This window comes from Anarrhichthys ocellatus, unplaced genomic scaffold (assembly GCF_004355925.1).
Source record: "Anarrhichthys ocellatus isolate YVR2014 unplaced genomic scaffold, GSC_Weel_1.0 scaffold21, whole genome shotgun sequence".
In the NCBI taxonomy this organism is placed as follows: Eukaryota; Metazoa; Chordata; class Actinopteri; order Perciformes; family Anarhichadidae; genus Anarrhichthys; species Anarrhichthys ocellatus.
In genome coordinates this window covers 2435720-2455572 of record NW_022280051.1, presented here as the reverse complement: position 1 = coordinate 2455572, position 19853 = coordinate 2435720, and the positions used below count along the sequence as shown (strand labels likewise).

At 42.5% G+C, this 19853-nt stretch overlaps 2 protein-coding genes across 3 annotated transcripts; both read right to left on the bottom strand.

Moving 5' to 3' along the window:
- Positions 1-4707: 4707 nt before the first annotated feature.
- Positions 4708-8545, bottom strand: LOC116389922 (protein FAM3C). The gene is made up of 10 exons (XM_031859047.1): positions 8464-8545; positions 7984-8035; positions 7761-7865; positions 7441-7467; positions 7043-7166; positions 6767-6825; positions 6446-6496; positions 6276-6360; positions 6014-6140; positions 4708-5527 (listed from the first exon to the last, which is right to left on the bottom strand). The coding sequence occupies exons 2-10, from the start codon at positions 7997-7999 to the stop codon at positions 5438-5440; spliced, it is 684 nt and encodes a 227-aa protein (XP_031714907.1). The 5' UTR covers positions 8000-8035; positions 8464-8545; the 3' UTR covers positions 4708-5437.
- A 928-nt stretch (positions 8546-9473) lies between these two features.
- LOC116389821 (sortilin) lies at positions 9474-18238 on the bottom strand. Of its 2 annotated transcripts, XM_031858793.1 has the most exons (21): positions 17917-18238; positions 17477-17539; positions 17090-17166; positions 16885-16981; positions 16376-16543; positions 16111-16184; positions 15819-15865; positions 15285-15421; positions 15051-15134; positions 14448-14508; positions 13105-13257; positions 12783-12880; positions 12564-12663; positions 11944-12118; positions 11648-11841; positions 10955-11147; positions 10675-10791; positions 10448-10592; positions 10242-10348; positions 10014-10131; positions 9474-9911 (listed from the first exon to the last, which is right to left on the bottom strand). In XM_031858793.1, exons 1-21 carry the CDS (start codon positions 18163-18165, stop codon positions 9897-9899), a joined length of 2472 nt encoding a protein of 823 aa, XP_031714653.1. In that variant the 5' UTR covers positions 18166-18238; the 3' UTR covers positions 9474-9896. The 2 variants fall into 2 exon arrangements, with proteins under 2 accessions (XP_031714653.1, XP_031714652.1); XM_031858792.1 differs by having other exon boundaries at positions 11648-12118.
- Between the last annotated feature and the right edge of the window lie 1615 nt (positions 18239-19853).

Genomic DNA, 19853 nt, shown 5'->3' with positions numbered 1-19853 from the left:
CACTCTTTAGATATATACTGTCATGCAAAATAGTTCCTCTGTCTGTTTCTTTGTGCAAATCGTTCTGTCAAATTGAGTCTGATCGTGTGCGTGTCCATTTAGAAATATTGTGTGAAAAGACTCATATGATCAGCTATCGGTCCAGTTAAGGGTCTGTGGCCGGCGTGGTGTTTGTCTGTATGTGCTGAGGTCAGCAGGAAGTTCCCACAGACCCTTTGAGTGTAAAAACAGCTGTGTGTGTGTGTACGTGTGTGTGTGTGTGTGTACGTGTGTTGGAGAGGCAATTATAGGATTGGTGGTGGGGCGGAAAACAAGGGCAGTGGGTCATTGCTGAGATTGAGGGGGGAAGGGGTTGTTGCACCTTTTGCACAACCGCTTCGACGCCGTGACTCTGCTTCCCATGGTGATTTCTGTGAGATTGACAACTTTCTTCCTCCACAAAATTACACTTTGATCTATTGTGCCCCCTTCTTCTGGAACAAGCTCCAATCCACACTTAAAACTCGTCTTTTAGCCTTAACTTTCACTTAGTTGCATATTCTTTGATTACTTCAGTCCTTGTACCTGTTACCATTAATCTATCAAGCCTTGAACGTGTAGTTTGGTCTGTGGTCTATTCTGTAAGACCACATCTATTGCATGTTTATCCGTCCTCTGCAGCTCGCCCTAAGGTTTTTTGGGGGTAGGTTTTTTTGAAATTTGAGCTCTGTGATATTTGGCTGTATAACTGACTTGACTTGAGTGTGGGGGGGGGGGGGGGGGGGGGAACCGGAAAAAAACGGTGGGGGAAGGGTTTTTGTGCAGAGCTGGGTGTAAACAAGAGGGCTTGGCTCTGTTTGGGGTCCAGTATCGGATAAGAGACAGATTATGGGAGTGGTTACAACCCTACAGACAATATAGGAGCTCACAAATAGCCATGTTTATGCTGGCAGTGGCCCTGAACAAGGACATTCGTTCATACTAAATGATATGGCCCGGGTGAACATCAGAGGGAGCCTGGAGACAAACTCATGGGAGAGAAAAGCATTCTTTTAAATAAAGTCTTAATCTGTATTGTACAATGTCCATTTTAAGGCATTTCAAATTGTATGTCTTCCAAGGCTTTGGACAAAAGTGTCCAACAAATGAATGTAATACAAAATGTAATTTTCTCACACTTGACAAAGCCACCTCATCAGCCACAGACAAACAACAGTTTGCACAGAAATGACAAGTGAACTGATTTTGACGTGGAAAACCTGTGGATTTCTCCTTTTTAAGTCTGCAACACTTAAAAGAAGCTGCAAAGTTTCCTCCTCAGACTGGAGTGAGGAAGCAGCTTTGTGCTCAGTGTTGCCACTGCTGGCCAGAAAGTATATTGCAAAAATACTCACAGACTGTTGTAATGTCGCCCTTTTGCCACCAGTGGTCATGTATGATGTTCCTAAGTTTTGGGTGTTTGAGTCATGTCAATTTTGGGGTGCGGTATATGAGTACGTTGGCAAGAAATGCATTTACATCTAAAGGTTCATGCTAAGTTGAGGAGAGGAGTTGGTTTGGAGCAAACGGAAGCATGGGAGTGGCCTGGTCAGGGGGTGAAAGGACAGAGGTGCAGGGGTCAGAGGTCACACCGAGGCGAAGGGGGAATGAGTTCGTAAGAGGTTCTTTGAGGGGCAAGCGCTTTTGTTTAGCCTCCAGATTTATTTTTGCGAAGCATGCAGAGGTTGTTCTATACAACAACATCAACAAAACCTCTCCTGTTTCGTGGGAGCATGTTATCCTCATAGTCCTCCTGAGTTTATACAGCTTTGCCCTCAGGATCCCACGAGATGTCTCATCATTAGAGAGGTTTATATGGGATGGGAGATACTCTATGTTCATACATAATGCATCATATATAGCGTGTCTTATATAAGACGAGCTGGCGAAGCTTCCCTCCCACACTCTCAGCTATAGCGCAGAAACATGGGCGCTCAAAGGGGGTTCAGCCCACACGAGCGCTGACGAACATACACTTTTAAAGGCCTCCCAGGGAGGCATCTCTCCGACTGCACGCAGGCAAACAATAACATGACTTCATATGCGAGGCCCACGTATAGGGGAGCATGCAAGGATCTGTAACGTTAAGCATTAATGATATATATCATTTATCATGGGGATATAACATGTCAGAGGGATGTCATGCATGGGCCTCAGATCAGATCAGAGGGAGAGCACCGTGGGGTATTTATCATTTTGTGGGAGTAAGGAAGAGCTCTGTGTTGAGGGGAACTCAGACGGTCACTCCCCTGGCAGAGAGGCACACTTTGAGAGGAGTCGTGTACAACATACATGTATCTGTACCCTTATTTGTGTGACTGAAACGCACACAAATGATAGTGAAAGTACATGGCAGAGTTGTCGGATTAGTGCATTATGTGTGTATCCAGGTAAAAGAGACTGAAGTATCGCAATGTTAATGTACTTTGAGTACAGTCGAGAGGACGGAAACATTTCACAACATCGTGTGAGGCTGATGCGTAGGTCGCATCCACAGACACGGCATTAAGGACACAAACTCTCTCCAATGATGCATGCAGCATATCATTTTGGTAATTTTGTCATGTCTGGCATATGCATCATGCAATAGGCACATATCAAATGTTTAATTTATACCAAATTCCTATTCAACACATGCCACACTTAGGCTGATGTTACACTCATGACGGTGCAAGTGGCGCTGATCAAATCTCCTACATAGCACTAGCAGGTGATCATGTTGTTGATTCAGTAAACAGACTTTATTGAGAAGGAGAGAGGCCACCGACATATACTTACTCTGCTGTGTTACTGAAGCACACATCCAATGCACATACTGTAACAACCCACAGGGTACATAATGTAATGAGACAATGGCGCCCTCTGCCTGTGAACTTAAAGACAGCAATTTCCTAACAGCAGATGTTGTAACGAGGTATCACTTTGCGCAACATGACAGCGTAATAGAGTGAAATTGGGTGACATGGGCTATAGAGGTTTTCTTTTGAAGCATATTAAAAGGAACAGAAGGACTGGGAGGGTAATATGATGAAGGACGGAAGAGGGTGTTGCGAGACATTTCTTGAGAAGTTTGCTTTAATTGTGTATGATCTACTGGAGCAAATACAGCTCATTCTTTAGTTGCACTAATTGTAAGTCAACAACTAAGAATGAACTAAAATGGAGAAAGTAAGAAAATATCCATAACATAATGGAGCACACACGAAAATTTGTTTTCTTTTCTTTTTTATCCCCACCTGAGATCACACCTCTCCTCTGGAAAAGAGCTTACTATTGTAGAAACTACACCACAATTACAAACATAGCTGCACAGGTGTGTCAAATTAGATTGATTGCCACAAGAGGCGGTACTAGCAACCTGAACATACTTATTGGAGCTTTGAAATTACATTTTGTGCTATTTCTACACAAACGTGGAGCATACTGCAAAGGTTTACAATTTCTACTTATACATGTTAACAATGTATCTCAAATTCATTTAAAACCATATCCTATTGTGACACAGGCCCAAACAATCAGCTGCAAAACCTCTGAAGGAGCTCGATTGGGGTAAAGTCCTCTCAAGCGGAGATGTAGAGAGTGGCTGTGATTTTGTACAACAATCAGTGATGGTGTCCTTCACTAGTAGGCGGAGTCAAAGAAAAAAGAAAAGGGGAAATCTCTGACCTGGCTGAATGATGAATGTAGGTAACTGTTAAAAGATAGAGACCAGCTGCTTAACAGAGCCTTGAAGTCTGGTCAAACTGGCAAAACATTAACAAACTAATCAAACAAAACTGAATAAAAGAGAATTCAAACTCAAAATGAATAATGGATTAGTGAAATATCTGATTACCCCAACTCCAATACTTGTTTCTTAAACTCTGTCCATGAAGTGACAAACATTATCGGTGCATTGAAAAGCTCTAAAGCTGAGGATGCCTATGGGCTTGACAAAACAGCAAACAGTTGTTCATTCAGCTTGCAAGGTGGCCCCGGTTACTCCAACCTTCAAATCTGGGGGTAAACACGGACTTGGCTAACTATCGGCCAATCAGCATCCTCTCAACTATATTTTAAGTTGCTGAGCCCTTTGCATTTTAAGGCGTCAAACACCGTCAAATTTAATTTACCACATTTTAAGCAAATCAGGCCATTTCTGACTGAAATAAATCATTTATCGTCACCTGTAATGTCTGATTTTGTTACCTGCCTAGGGACAACGGATGTAAATTAGCATTATTGCTAACTCGGGCATGTTAAGGTTCCTATCAAATAAATACAACAATGTGATTGGAGTCACCAACTTTGTTTTTCATACAGAATTGTTTCTTAGAAGCAATGAAATTACTGTTAAAGGACATTCCTATAAACTGTAAGATGAAGCTAAGGAAGGCACAGCATCATAACACAAGCGTGTTCATTAGTCGTAGTCATCTGCTTTCAGCCAACCACATGAGCTAAACCAGCGCGAGTTGGTTACATTAGTGAAGTTAACACCCTATCATTTCTTTCAAAGTGGTTGTATAACGGTGAGATTAACATCTAGGTTCATGCTGATGACGTTCAGTTGATCCACAGCTGTTACCTGTTCAGAGTATACCGTGTACTGTACTGTATACATGCACATACAAAAAAACTACACAGCAGTACAAATATCATTAGCACAAAGAAATAACTACATAAAACCGCCAAATATAACAGAACACACACCGCTACCAATATCATTTATTTTAAGAAATATTATTGTTACAATGGTCATTAAATTAAGATCTTTGAGATTATTCCCTACACAAATATTTACACATTTCACAGTGAATTTGGTACATTTGGTTACAATATAACAATAAGAAGCATCCTCAAACCCTGTTATTAATAATCATTTTTTCAGAAAAAAAAACTCCGTCTGAAAGGAACAAAAGGAATCACAAAGTCATGTCTGTTTAAAACCAGGAATACAATCATGAGATTAAGGCAGGGAACAGGTGATGGAAACTTAGCCTCCCAAAAATCTGGGCTATGATATCCATTTCTGTCAGCAACAGTGCAATTAGGCAACACTATCACAGCCGAGTCTGTGGGCGTTACAGATAGAAAGTTTGATAGTACACCGATAACCAAATGGAAGTCCATTTGAATCAGTGCACTCTACCTTTTACTTCCTTCCTTCCCAATAAGCGTCTACATTGCAGAAATGCGAGCAAACAAAAGGTCCAAGCTTCACATTCCAGCTCAGGTCAGACCGAAGTTTCACAGCATCTCCTCTTCTCTTGTAGCATCTTCTGGAATGTTTTTTTTTTTTTTAAATTCTAGTAGGCAAATGTGAAGAACAAGCTTGGAGGTGAAAGCTATATAAAAAAACGACCTCAGCCCAAAGACGCTCAAAAGTCATGCGAGTACAGGAATGTCAGGACGCCGGCAATCACAGCGAGGTCTCGGGTCAGTTCTGCCTCTGAGGCACGCAGCCCTCCATCTCCAGCACGTCGGGCCATCCCTCGAATTTGTTGGTGTCTCCGTTGTTCTTTATATGCTGGGGAGGTAAACACAACACATTGTGTTTGCAATGGTATCCTGGTTGGACAGGAACTAAGAGGCAGAGTGTGTGTGCCGTTCTTGTGAAATAAAACGATACGACAGCAACGACAACACACTTTCTCAACAACTGGTGTGAACAGAGCTGAGTAAACTTGTTCTGCGGCTTTAAGAGTAATAGATTTTGCTTATCTTTAAAGATCCGGATTTTCTCCAACCCCCCCCCCCCCCCGCCTACAATGATTGAACACAGGGCTGTGTTCTGTCTGAATGCCCTTTAAGGCCCGAGCGCAACACACCTTTTTAAATCCCCTGGCACTTCCTGAGTGGGAAGGAAAATACTATGCCGACATGATACCAGGTCCACTTTGTGAAAACCTCTAGAGTAGTATAGAGACAAGGATACTGCTGTTGCTTACAAACTGTGTCATACTTCACTTAAGGGAGGAGATGTAAACATGAACACGTGTGTGGGTCGTGTTACCAGCTCAAATGGACTCTTGGTCTTGATGCCTTTCCCCCCCACAAAGACCCAGTTGTCGCGGAAGCCCAGATTACTGATAGCCGTGCTGCCCAGATCAGCAATTAGCTTCTTGGCTTCATCGTTGAGTCTACGGAACACAGAAGACAGATATTATTTCATGGCCACACAGACAGTATCAGAGAGAACTAAAGCAATTTATATTCGTCCTGTGGCTCTAAACTGTATCAGTCAGCAAGGGGGCTGTTGTGGAGAAAGTCCTTACTTTGTGGATGGATCATCAAATGAGGCCATCATGACGACGGTCCCTTCCTCGATTACCTTCAGGAATTGAATGAAGGGAGCCACATCTACACAAGGTAACACGTGGTAAACACAATGCCTACATTTTCTTTTAATTTCTAAAACAAAAAAAAGGTTCTGAAATATTCTCACCTCCTCCCCACATATCAAAAAAATCGGTCTTGATGACTTCTCCTGTTCTCCCTGTGGGGAAAAGAAAATCCAATTTAGAACACGTCAAATCTAATGTTGAGTAAAAGAGATTTACAGTTTTTAATTTCCGTTAGTACAGAATGTGGGTGGTGGTTCTTTGCTATTCATTCGAGGTTTACCACTAGGAGTGGCACATTTTGGTTTTGAAACGGACAAGAGGAGCCACACCCTTTGCCTCCGATATGAAAATAGCTGCTGTATTATATCGCTATCATTAATCAAAACTGAGTTCAAGGTGCGCAATTGGGCTGATAGCGTTACCATTGACCAGGGCGATGTTGACTCCTCTCCCCACGTTGTTCTTCACAGCGCTCATTATTCTAAAACGAGAACAAAAGAGGACAATGAGAACAGAGACCTTTTCACACGTACAGCACATGGGGCTTAAAGACACTTCCTGTACAGCCATGGAGGTCCCGCCATGTAGCATTTAGAAGCTCTAACACACGGTAGAAGCTGTTGCAAGCATTAATATTAATGCATTTGCAACACGTGCTCCTGTGTTTACTAAAAGTTTTAAGATGTTACTTTAATTACAATTTGTCCTCCAGGCAGATTCTGGGTCCCACCACACTGGCCGCTCCACTCGCCATCCTGAAGGCGAAGTGTCCGAGTGGACATGCCTTGGACAGCCCACACTTGTACCTGACTGGCTTCGCTGCTGTGAATAGAAAACGGCATGTTAACTGGCCTGTATTCACCGTTTCGTGTCTTCGTCTTGTTGGTGTTTTGTTTTTTGTCGTGTACAACAATGCTGTTCTGTTACTATTTAGTCTTTTGACTTGCAAATACATTTTGTCTACCCACTTTGGTATATTGAGATACAGCAACCAGGAACATGTTTTGATGAGTCACTCATCGAAATATGTCTCACAGGGTTGAAAGAATACCAGCTGTCTCTAAAAATGAAATAATAATAATTTAAATATACTTACAGACTTCATTGGATGGCATAGATCTTGCTGAAAAGCAAAGAAAGTATATATTAAATGGGTTTTTTCAGTGGACACCTCTATGGCAGTCATTTAAATGAAGCTCTGTCGAAAAACTCACTTCCCTAAACACACACATTGTAAGTACGCGGAGGCAGACAACGAGCATATTTGGTTTCTGTAACGTGAACACAAAAAGGACAAGGCCCACTAAGCCTACTGCACAATAACTCAATGCAGGTGTCGTGTTTCCTTTACAACAGTTAGAAACAGTTTCATCGGAAGCTGTGGTGAATTTCATCTTGCAAAGAAACGTTGCTCACAAATCATGTTGCCAAGCTTGAAGTCCATGTTTATCTCCAGCAGCTGAAAAGCCATGAAGAGGACAAGGAGGAAGGCAAAGATGACCGCTGCCAACTTCAAAATACCTGGATGAGAGACAAATGGATAGATGGATAGGATGTTTTAAACATTACACTTATAAAGATTCCCCATGGTGTTATACTGTTGTGTTACAGTGCACACCTTTAAGAGGGACACTCTTACCTCCAGCCCTGGCCATCTTATCCTCCAGCCACTCGTCCAAACGATTAAAAACCTGCGATGATTAAAAAACGAAGCGTCTGTTAACCATTCATCTGTGACCCCGCCCGCGGTCTCCGGGAGGTCACGTTATAACGGACAGTGGCAGCCCCAGTGTGACGTCAACATTAGCTGGCTGCCAATAATTGAAATAAGACATTTGTCCCTATGCCACAGAGAGTATTCCGGTATTCCCGAGTCACTTTAGCTCAACTACAGGCGGCGGGGGTCGTGATGACGCGCCTCTCTAGCGTTGGCTACAAATTGCAACATTTTATGTCAAAACAGACGCTGCGTTGACTCGGCTGATGTGTTCACTTCCTCGTCTCTGCCTGTGTTTGCTACCAGACAGGGAAATAGCTCTGGCAGGGATTCAGTAGCAGTAATACTTTGGAAGTAACGTAAGAGTGTCCCTTTTTGGATGAACACTCACGCCCTGCTTACCTATTCAAATGGCCCCAGGTATCTAGGAGTGATTCACGCCACCACTTGACGGTCACTAGTTGATGTGGTGGAGATAGCTGAGATGGTTAGAGAGCGAAGAGGCGGAAAGATGCGCCACTCTGTCGAAGAAACCGAAGACGACCAAGCCGGCAGCTTTTGTTTGTTTGTTTTAGAGCACTGAGCAGAATCTAACGAGCAATTTGTAAAAACGTAGTTTCAAAATTCTAATCTTGGCACGAGATATCACCTTCATAAGGACCAGATCATTAATGCACCTGTAACAAAGCAAAAACATGAATGTCAACAATGTCTCGTTCATTAAATTTTGGCTTTACTGGTTATTCCAGCTTTTACTCAGTTATTTATTGTAGCTTTATTTGTGATTTTATTTTTTAATTTGCGTATGAAATACGTAATAACTGTTCATCTCTTTATGCTTCCAGAATTAAGCAAATTATAGATACATGGCCACATTTTCTAGACAATTATACCACTGTGGGAAAAAAGCATTTCTTGGAGATGTATGTATAGAGAGAGATCATTTTCTTTCCATTTTGGGAATGAAGAGATCATACTTAGTGGCAATGATCTCTTTATAAGCACAATAAAACGATTTTATCCCCGCTGCATTTGCATGTGAAATTTGCAAAACTCCCCCAACACAGCGGCGTAGGACTCACGGCTAGTTAAATAACATAATAATACGTTATGGACACCTTGCCTGATATCAGACAGTATTGTCAGCTCGTTAAATTCTGCCTCGACTAGAACTCGGTGGAAATCAGGTTTTTGGTATGCGCATGGTGCCAATGGTCCCTGTGGCCAAATATTGCATAACATGTATGAGCCGTCTCGCTGCATTTCTTTTTAACCCTGCAAGATTGGGTAGGTTTTTCATGAGTGAGACATCTTATTCATAAATTATCTTTGCGTCCGTCACACCGACTTCCTCCCTTTTCTTCTTCTGTTCAGTTCCAAACAAACGGGAGACGTTACAGCGCCACCAGTGTTTGAGTAGTTTATTGCGCGTTCAATCCTTATGATTAATCCGATCATGGCATATTTAAAACTGCAACAGACACATAATGATGTTCTATATCTTTTTTTTTTTTTTTACAAATGCACATTTTTAGGATTGTCTTGTTTGTTTTCACATTAAACAGAAAGTAAAAAGGTGGTGCAACACAAAGTAAAATTAAAATAAAAAAGTAAATACTGTACAAATGAATCAAAGAGTAAGAAAAGTAACACAATGAAATTAAGCTAGCTCAATAAATTAGACATTCACATGCTCGTCCTTCAAATCCTCAGAATTTGCCACAAAGGGTGCTCCCATCAAAAATATCGGCGATAAATCCAACAAAAGCCTTTGGCAGTCTTTTTCAGCACAGCTGGCCCCAATCTTGAATATTCAGTGTATCCATAGAATTGTGTCATTCAATAAGATCCTGGTGATATTAGAAGACAAAAGTATTAGTATACATGGGGAAATGACAGGTTTTGAGTTCAGAACAAAATGTTAAAACTGTGATAATAGTGATAATTCCTACATCATCTGATTCCTGCTGGCAGACCGTGCCATTGCTGCTGGTGGCGCTTTCAAGATCGGTTGTGATGCCGTTATCTTCGTCCTGAATCCGGAGGTTGGAGAAACGATATACTGGTGAACTGTGGAGGGCGACATAAAACCAGAATGGTCAGCTACTATTGGGTGCATAAAAGGTCTACATGCAGCACAGACGTGTGTGCGTGTGTGTGTGTGTGTGTGTGTAGCTCACCTGGTTCTGTAAACCACCCTTCTGACAGTAAAGACAGCGGACACGATAGCTACCAGGACGATGACCCCTGCTCCTGAACACACCAGGATCAACACCAGCCTCTCTCTCTGAGGAACACACGCAACAGCTGTTATAGTCATACATACTTCATGAACAACTGAAAGGACACGCACGCATACACTCATTAGAGCAACGCATCTACTGACCGGTGTGTCAAAGTGCGTGACTGGAGACAAGGACCTGGCAGGTGGACCAGGGCTGGGTTTAACACCACAGGGTCTGATGACTGTCTGTACCGCGAGCTGAGGGCTGAATCCCCCCTCACACCGATCACTCGGGACCTTGCGGTACCTACAAACACAGTCAGACGTGTGTGTGTGAGCATGCGCAACAGGAGCGTCTCTTCATTTTAAAAAGAGGTGCCTGTTATTACCCCGCTGTCAGCAGCTCATCCTCCTCTCCATTCAGACAGAGCTCCAAGGTTTTATTTGCAGCGCTGTGTTGTCTCACACACTCCGAGGTGTTCATATGGCGATAGTAACCATAGTCGCTGTTGAAAAGGTCAGAGGTTAGGGCTTCACGGGGGAATGTTCTCCATGCTGTATTAGTTGTTGGCGCCAAAACATGATCTCGTACAAGCTTGAGTTGAGATAAAATTGAATTCTGGATTTGAATAAATCCTAATAACTACATAGACATGGACACAGACTTACCATAAGTAATCTTCTCTGGTGCACAGGCAGGGGCTTTGCTTCTTGCTCACCACGAAGCCTCGGCCATTTCTGCACACAGACGGTTTCTTGAGCCTCCTGTAGGTCTCTTTGACACCCAAGAGACAGCCGTTTCTCTTCAAGTCTCCTCCATTGGTAGCGTGAGCCAACCACTCTTCATAGTCCTCGTCATTACCTGATGAATTAGATGACGACCAATCAGACTGTCACTGGCAATCGTTACATATTTGCTGGTAAAGTGAAACCAAAAAGATGTCAAAAAAGTTAGATTGATTTCCCCTGGAAACACCCTCTCTAATGCATATTTTCCATAACATGATAAAAGTTTAGGCACTGGTTTCAGTCCGGCTGATTCCAAATCCAATCCATCTTGCGGGTATTGTTAACAGTTCTGTCAAACATCATTTTAGTAAAAAATCTGCAACAACAACCTGACTATTTCGCGATCAAATTAAATATTCATGACTATAAAACGCAACAAATAAAATAAAAAAAAACGTCAAGGCTGTGGAAAGTCCCAGGTCATGGGTTGTTGAGTTTCTGTAATAGGAAACTGCTGTTGGGCTCCACCTCACTGGAGACAACTTGATGCACCTACCACCAGATGGTAACATGTGCGAGCCGGGGGCGGAGAATATATATTGTAGCAGACGGCATTATGGCATCTTGACTCACACTCTCTTGTAATGAGGCTCTGGAAATCAATGGTGACGGCCACCCACATGGGCTGGCGGTCCTCCTCGGGACGGAAGCCCCACACGCTGACGTTCATGGCCTTGGTCCCCGGCTCGGACGCCAGGCCTGCAAAGAAGAAGCTCTGGTCCGTGAAGTTGTAGGACTTCCAGCATTGGCCCTCATCTGTGGAGAACCTGGTGATGAGAAATGGTGGCAAAAGTATGCTGTAAGTGTCTTTCTGCCCTCCATTGCCAAATACCACTATTGCGCATGAAGTAAAAATATCTGTGTGGTACTTGATTGTCTTGACTTGTCCTTCACGCTGGGTCTCCACTGCCACAATGAGACCCCCAGAGTCCAATATGCTGTAGTGGTGAGGACCTCTCAGTGTCCCCCTCCAGTTATAACCCCCGTCTGAGGAGACAAACACATCTGGGTGCTGTGACGATGACAGAGAGTCACCCACAGTGCCTGGAGAAGAGAGGAGATCATCTTAGTCAATGTTATTTTTGAGTTAAGATAAAGGATCAAAAGTTAAGGGGAGACATTCCAGGAAAAAACATTACAACTTTTGTCATGCACTTGTCAATTTTAGGATTTTTTGTGTCTTCTTTTTCAAACAAGTGGAAAGAAAACACTTTTTTCTCAGACTCTGAGCCAGAAAAATCTTTATTTCGGTAGCACCTACACCAAACCTTCCAGTTTACTGTCTATATTCTGAAGGTTTTTGTAGAGGGGTTTCTAATTCATGGCCTGATTTATAGAACACTTTATCCCTAAAAACCTGACAAAAATTAAACAACAATTTTGAATTAGGAAATGACATGTGTATACACTTGCAAAAGGGCACATGACTGTATATCTAAACTATGACATTATTTCAAAAATAAATATAGGAACATTGCTCTTCAATTACCGTGAGCTATAACCAGACCAATAGCCGTTGGCTCCGACAGAGCCAGCATGGGAACGATGCGGATGTTGCGACTGTGCTCTCCATGAATATGAAGGTTGCACTGATTTTAAAACACACACACACAAGGAATGTTTTAGTAGCAAACATTGACTCATTTGTAGAATATGATGTTACTATGCACATGCAGACTGGAATTCGATATTTCTACATCCAACATACATTTTTGACTTGCTCTCCACATTCCACATTCTCAGGTTTGTTGAGCTGTCTCCACGTCCCTCCTCTGTTAAAGGAAATGACAGATCTTATACGGCCATCTGCAACAAAACACATGACCGTGTATAAACAAGCGGTTTGATGTAAGGAAGGTAGTTCAAACCTTTAGATTAAATACATCAGCTGATGAAACTATCATAATAGACACATCACTTTTCTTTACCTACTCAGGGTCAAAGGATAAGGCTGGCATTATTCTATTTTTTAATTGTCAACAAAAAAATTCCCAGTACAACTGAAGGAATAAGTCTTTAAAAATGTCTACCCTCGTCTAGTTTATTAGTGAGGTAGACTCCTCTCAGTGAAGTTATGTTGGAGAAATCGCTCTTCCTCTGCCCATCAAACAGGTGGCGCTCCAGCGATTTGGAGAATAAGATGCCTCGGTCATCTGATGTGTACATGGTTCCAAAGAAGGTGTCTGTGGTGAAACAGAATGCAGCAGACAGAAACAAGGAACTTTAGTCTCTTACAGTAAGACCAAGGGTCAAAGTTAGCCAGTAGCCTATTTAGTTATTTAATGAAAATACATTGTTGTATTATTTAGGAATGATTGTCTTTGGTTAGGGTTAGTAATAGCAATGTCTCTAATTGAATGTAGTGAGGATTTATTGATGTTAAAAAGGTGCAAAAGGCCAGATTATTAGTTTAAAACATTTTAAAAATGAACTAACGTTATCAAAAGAATGTGAAGAAGTACTTTTAAAAGAATGCCAAAATACGTCAATGTATTGTGCTGCAGAGATATCTACTGCCAACCAGCAAAGTCCAGCTGAAACGCTGCCCCCTATTTTCCTTCAAAAACAAAAATGAATTAAAAGGTGGCTGCACATTGCACCTCTAAATACGCCGTGTTACAAAAAGAATCGGCACCTGGGAACAACAGATGCAACGCTGACACAAACCTTTCAACATCAGCATAATAACATCATCATCATCATCAATCATATTTCTTACTGTGTGACGCTCGCACACGAGTCAGCTAAAGCCATGAAGGACGAGCTCAGCTAAGCGTGTGTTTGTTTGTGTGTGTCTGTGTGTGTGCTTGTGTTATACCCTGATCCCAAGATATGTCAGTCAGCTTTTGCAGTGTAAACTAAATCTCCCTCCCTCCAGCCAACAAAAGATAAAGCCCCTCTACCCCCATATCTCCCCTATTTATCTCAGCAGTACAAAAGTCCCAACACCTAACCCATACGGCACTACCTGGAGCACTAGCCAGGGAAACAAATAAATAATACTAATATGACAGGAAACAGAAACAGGTGAATGAGAAAGACAGACTGAGGGGGGGAGGGAGTAAGCGAAAGGAACAAAGACTGGGCTGCTGGAGTTGCATGCACAAACACAATCTGGGTATGATGGAATGATTTGTCAGCAACACCAGGAACTTGTGAAACCAGTCCGGTCTTTACCATTGAGCTTTTCCATTACAACAAAAGGGGCTGAGAGAGCTATGCACTCATGTCGTCTTCACAACACAAGCTTTTTGGGAATATGTATCCAGCTTGTTGTTAAGGTGGTTTTTTTAAGGTGTGTGTGTGTGTGTCTTCTGAGCGGAAGATATGGACCGAGCGATTGTGTGTGTGTGTGTGTGTTTTTGTCTGTTACCTCCTGGGTTGTCCACGTGCATGAAGAGCATATCTACATCTCCATCCAGGATGGAGTAGAACTGCAAACACACATATTGAGAGAGATTAATCAAAAGTGATAACATTTGTGATGAGTAATTTACTTTGCTATAAACCTTGTCTAATCGTCGTGAGAGAAGACGGTGTGTTTGTGCTGTCAACAAGGTGTGTATGTGGGTGGGTGTTTCGCCAGAACAGATGTGTGTTCAGTTGGTGTTGAAAAAGGAAATGTTGCCATCGCTGTTTTTACTCAAGGCAAACCAAAAAAAACCGTGTTTGTGTGTGTGTGTGTGTCTGAGAGTTTGAAGCGTTCTCCAACCCAAGACTGATTGTATAAATATCTGTACAGTTCCCGTGGTGGGGCAGGTTATCGTTTGAAATATTTAGATAGTGTCGATACGAAATGTAGTCCCATCTCTATTAAATGAACCAAGCTTGGAGAGGGTGGCCGTTTCAAAATGACTACAAGTTAAAAGCTTACCACCTGGATTTTATTTTTGTTACCATAAATTGTAATAAACTAGAAGCTTTCCTGAAGCGGTTGAGAAGCTCTTTACATGAAGTTTTTTAATCTCGGTCTCACCTGCTCAGTGGAGGCAGAAGGGAGCAGTGCTCGACTGAAGGTGTCTCCTTGGTCTGATGAGAAGTACATGACCCGAGGGGATCTCTGGGAGCAAAATAATGCATCACTGGGTTGTTATTGCTTGAGGTTCTCATTTTGATGTATGATTATAACATTGCTGGTCTTTTATGCGATTTGATTATCAAATCTACGAACGTGCTTGCGAAGAGGAGGCTTCGTATTCACACATCTTACCGGATCCTCCATCACAGAGAAGAAGAGAAAGGTTCCTATGTAGCCAAAACTGTAGATGTCCTCGTGGATCGTGGTGAAGGTCTTCCCCAGATCTGTTGTCCTCTTCAGCACTAAATCCCCTCTCTCTTCTGCCTCAACTGTGGAAGCAAGAAGCAAGACCTGGTGATGTGAGATACTCGCGACTGTTATTGATTGATTTTCCATTTCCCTGAATTCATTTAAGCACTATATTTTATTTTTGTGTTGTCGGATGGAGTGTGGATGGAAGGCACAATCCATGTTAGACAATCTTCTTCCTAAAATAGATTTGATTAGACTTCAATGTCTTTCTTTCATCACAACATAATAAAAAAAAAACATGAAACCAGACAACAACATTAAAAGGCAAACATTTGAATTACAGTGTGTCTGGGATGTGATGTCTGTCTTTAGGGGTGTGCTTTTTTTAATTAAGCACCACAGAGGTTGAAATTGTTTGACAAAAGTCATAATCAGTGGTCGCATGATGGAAGTGCATTTCATATAGCTTTTTACCTGCGTCTGTTCGACTGCAGCTGAAGAACAAATTAATGCCGGCGCCCCTAATGGAAAGAGGAAGTTAAGAAAAATGTCACTAACAGCAAAACATAAGAACCGTTTTGACCAATTACTTTATCTTCTCCAGGACAAAACACGCTGCATATCGCACATTTAGAGCAAAACATGGCAGTCAAATGGTGATACTGGCCTACAGCTTTTACAAAATACATGGTTCATCTCTAACACGTGCTTTCTTTTGAGGCACACTGGGATTCGGCATGTGGTTTTGTTTCCTGTTCATTCTCACCATGAGAAAGAATGCACTCCATCATGAACTTTCGTCCACTTGGCGCCAAAGTCCAGAGAGAGCCACAGACCGCCCTGCAAGTCGGGAAGGAACAGAGGAGTGTTTACCTACACTTAGAGGTGTGGGCTTGATGTGTGTGTGTGTGGGGCATAACTCTATACAGCTATTACACAGAGCAAAGGGAAACAGCCGTGGCCTTGTGAATGATAAAACGAGAAAAAAACGACAACCAGAGAAACAACATTTAAAGCCGTGTGCGACTCACATCAATGCTGAGGGCCACGAGGTAGTCGGGGTTGAGGAAGTGGTACGTGATCGGCTGAGCCAGGTGGAAGGGCAGTTGGATGAACTTGAACGTCGCACCGGCATCCGTGGAGGTGAAGATGATCCCGCCTGGGTTATCCACCACCGGAATGTCTGCTGTCAGAATCACCTGTCAATTCAAATCAATCACTAAACATAAAGAAAACAGCAAAATCGCATTGCTTCCTACTGCATTTTCTTTTTTTTAAAAGCTTTACCTGAGCAGAGTTTCTTGGTCGTGTCAGAGAAAAATATCTTTTTTACATAATCTCATCCTCATCCCAGTTGAGGACAAGCGCAAAACTACATGGTTTGACAGTGAGGATGTGTAACAAGTTGACCAGACATGTCTTCACACCTTTTTATGTGAGGCAACATCACACACACACACTCCTCCCCGGGTATAGCAACACGGTTCCCCAACAGAAACCCCCTAACTGCTCACTCACTACACACAGTGTGTCGACTCACAGAGCTCCCTGGTCCGACACGGACTCCAAACTCCTCCCTGATGAAGGTGTTGTTGATCTGATGGGAAATGTCGTGGAAGGATTTAGCATAATCCGTGCTGATGAGAGAGGAAAGAACAAACAGGTTTTCACTGTCTGATTGAGTTCTACTCGTGGCTGAGCTGCTGCTCCCTCTATTTCCGGTGACATATCAGATACTAGCTCACCTTCGATAGAGTCGTGAGGAGCCGCCTTCGATGAAAGAATCTATCGGAGCACTAAATGTTGACAGCACCAGGACGACCTGGGAAATGATGCAATGGGATTAACATTTTTTGACATGGCCGTATAAAACAATATCTGAGTCTGGTTAAGACAATTATGGAGATTTAGTAAGTTATCATTTCCACTTCAGTATGACTTACTTTTCTAATTATTATTTACGAGGGAGCTTCAGGTAGTTATGTATATTTCTGAACACTTAAAAAAAAAAGTAAATATTTTGGAATGGAGAAATCGCATACACGGCCACAGATTAGATAGCAGTATGAATTCTGAAAAAATCCCACACGTTTCTGTCTGACCTTATGCTACTGTAATGCTAAGATACTCACCCCTGTGCCATGGCCCACCCATGTGAGAATTACATAGGAGCCATCATCACCGTTAAACCCTGTCTAGGAGCAAGAGAGAAGAGATATTCACACATATGACAGTCTTCAGAGTCAGTTTACTCTGAAGTAAAAAAAAAAACTGAACTAAAAAACTAAATGTCATGATATAAAATTTCCACAAGCTGTTCTTACGCTTCTATTTGTGTCAAGCTCCACTTTTTATATTAAAGTATTACGTTTGTTGTGTTTTAAATACATATTTAACCTTGAAAAAAAGCAAAAAATATCACTATGTTCTGAATTTTCTGAAAGTCCTTTTTCACTTTTAATAAAATGCATAACTGCAAATTAATAAAGATCATACGACTACTTTGCTCCTGTCTATTTACCAAACCTTTCCCAGCTTCAGAACAACGCCACCAAACTCAAACACACCTCACCTCATGCGTATTGTCATCCAGAACCTTGTGCTCGACGGGGGTGAGGGGGGTCCGACAGGCGGTGAAGGGGGGTCCATGAACGGGCCTGGTGGTGCCGGAGGAGCCGCTCGTATCCCTCCTGGGGCGTGCGCGCGCTTGGCCCTGGTTGTCATCCTGCTGAGTCCGGTGGAAAGTCACTGTCCTCCCCCCACGGCTGCTGCTTTCAGCTCCTAGAAGAAGGACGTGGAGGACCAAGAGTCTCCAGATCATATCCGATGAGAAAGGGGTACCTCACTAAAATAAGAGGACCAGAAAGCGAGGTGGCTGCCGACACTGACTGGGTTATTAGTGTTGCGCTCTGAGAGCAAGTGTGGGAGGGACGAGCTTGAACGGGTCCTTCACATCAAAAAAGTGCCGTGTGAAGTAATGCGTCCTCCGCCAGCAGGTGTTTCTGCCCGCATCCAGGTGACCTGAGCTGCTGGGAGGATTTGCGGTGCAAGTGTATTTGATGGAAACGTACCTTGTGGCCATTTGCACCCAATGCAAGAAAGGTAAATGTGGGAATCGGTGCGAGGTTAATTTGTGTGCACAGAAAACAGAAGAAAAATAAAAAAGTGTGATGGCCGGAATAGAGAAGTTCTGATACTCGAAGGAGGCGTGAATGCAGCATAAAAGACAACTTTTTCTGCCTGATTGTATTGGTAGTGGCACAACTGAACGCAAGAGGACGTCATGTATTCACCTATGATGCTTCCAGCGGACTGACTCTCAGTCAGGTGCCAAATCGCTTTTACGCACAGCTATGGTAGCATTGGCTGCAGCACAGTTGTAATATATTTCAAGCCAATGCCTGAAAGTCAACCGAACAAGTATCCTATGAGTGTTTTGAAGACACTTTTTACTAAGAAATCGAAAGACACGCAGCTGTTTTGCCGGGAGCTGATCTGGCACAGCTGTGACCGTCTACTTTATCCTACTACCATGGGAAATGATTAAGCTCAATAGTTTATTTAATCTTATGTTCAAGTCATATTTAGGTTCTGGACCCTTTAAACTGGAATACAGTTTATTTGTCCTTCAGCTACACATTTTAATTTTATCCAGATGTTTAATTTTTGAAATAATCCATGAGATCCAATTAGAGAAAAATGTACATCATTATAATCTGTATTGGTTAGGCTTCATGCTGTTCAGGGAAGAGGAACCACGCAAACATTGAGCAGAGGTCAAATCAGCCAAGTAGAAAACTGTTACATTGTGTGCACTAGTGACATTATTTCAAAACATAAAAGTTAATGACTGACTTCTGATGACTGGTCTCTGGCGGTGTGTGGGTGTTTTAATACTACCAGTGTCACTGTAACCCCTGATAGAGAAAGCTTTGAAGCAAGCTGGTACACTTCCTCACCCTTGGCACTGAGGGAAAACTGGGAACAGAGGACAAAGAAACATGTTTACTGCGGAGAGCTTATTAATGGAGGCTTAACTGTTCAAGCTCAACTTTTTTTTTTCTTTTTTTGTTGTTTTGGCAACTTAAGGGCAAAAAAAAAACTTCACAACAAGCATACAAACCCAAAGACCTGACAATATTGCCCAAATGTGTCAAGCTGAATAAATGCTGAATCCTACACTTCCCATAATACCCTTAGTTTGTAACCGGCTCTTTTGGCTTTCCAGAAACAGCCTTGTGAAATAATTGTGTACAGTTCATATGCAACCATTTTGGAAGGCACTGAGAAATCCTGCCAACAGGGGTTTTGGTTTGTTATTTAATGCTTTAATTTTTTGTTTTGAAAGTGTCGCAGCCCGGCTCCCAGCTGTGTGGGAAGAGGAGAAGTGTAATGGGCTGTCTGCCACTCCGGCCTCTGAGCACAGAGCGCACCAGGCCCAGGTGTGCTGACTAATACTGCCCTGCAGGCCTGGAGACAGAAAACACAGAGCAACAGCAGGGCAAACCA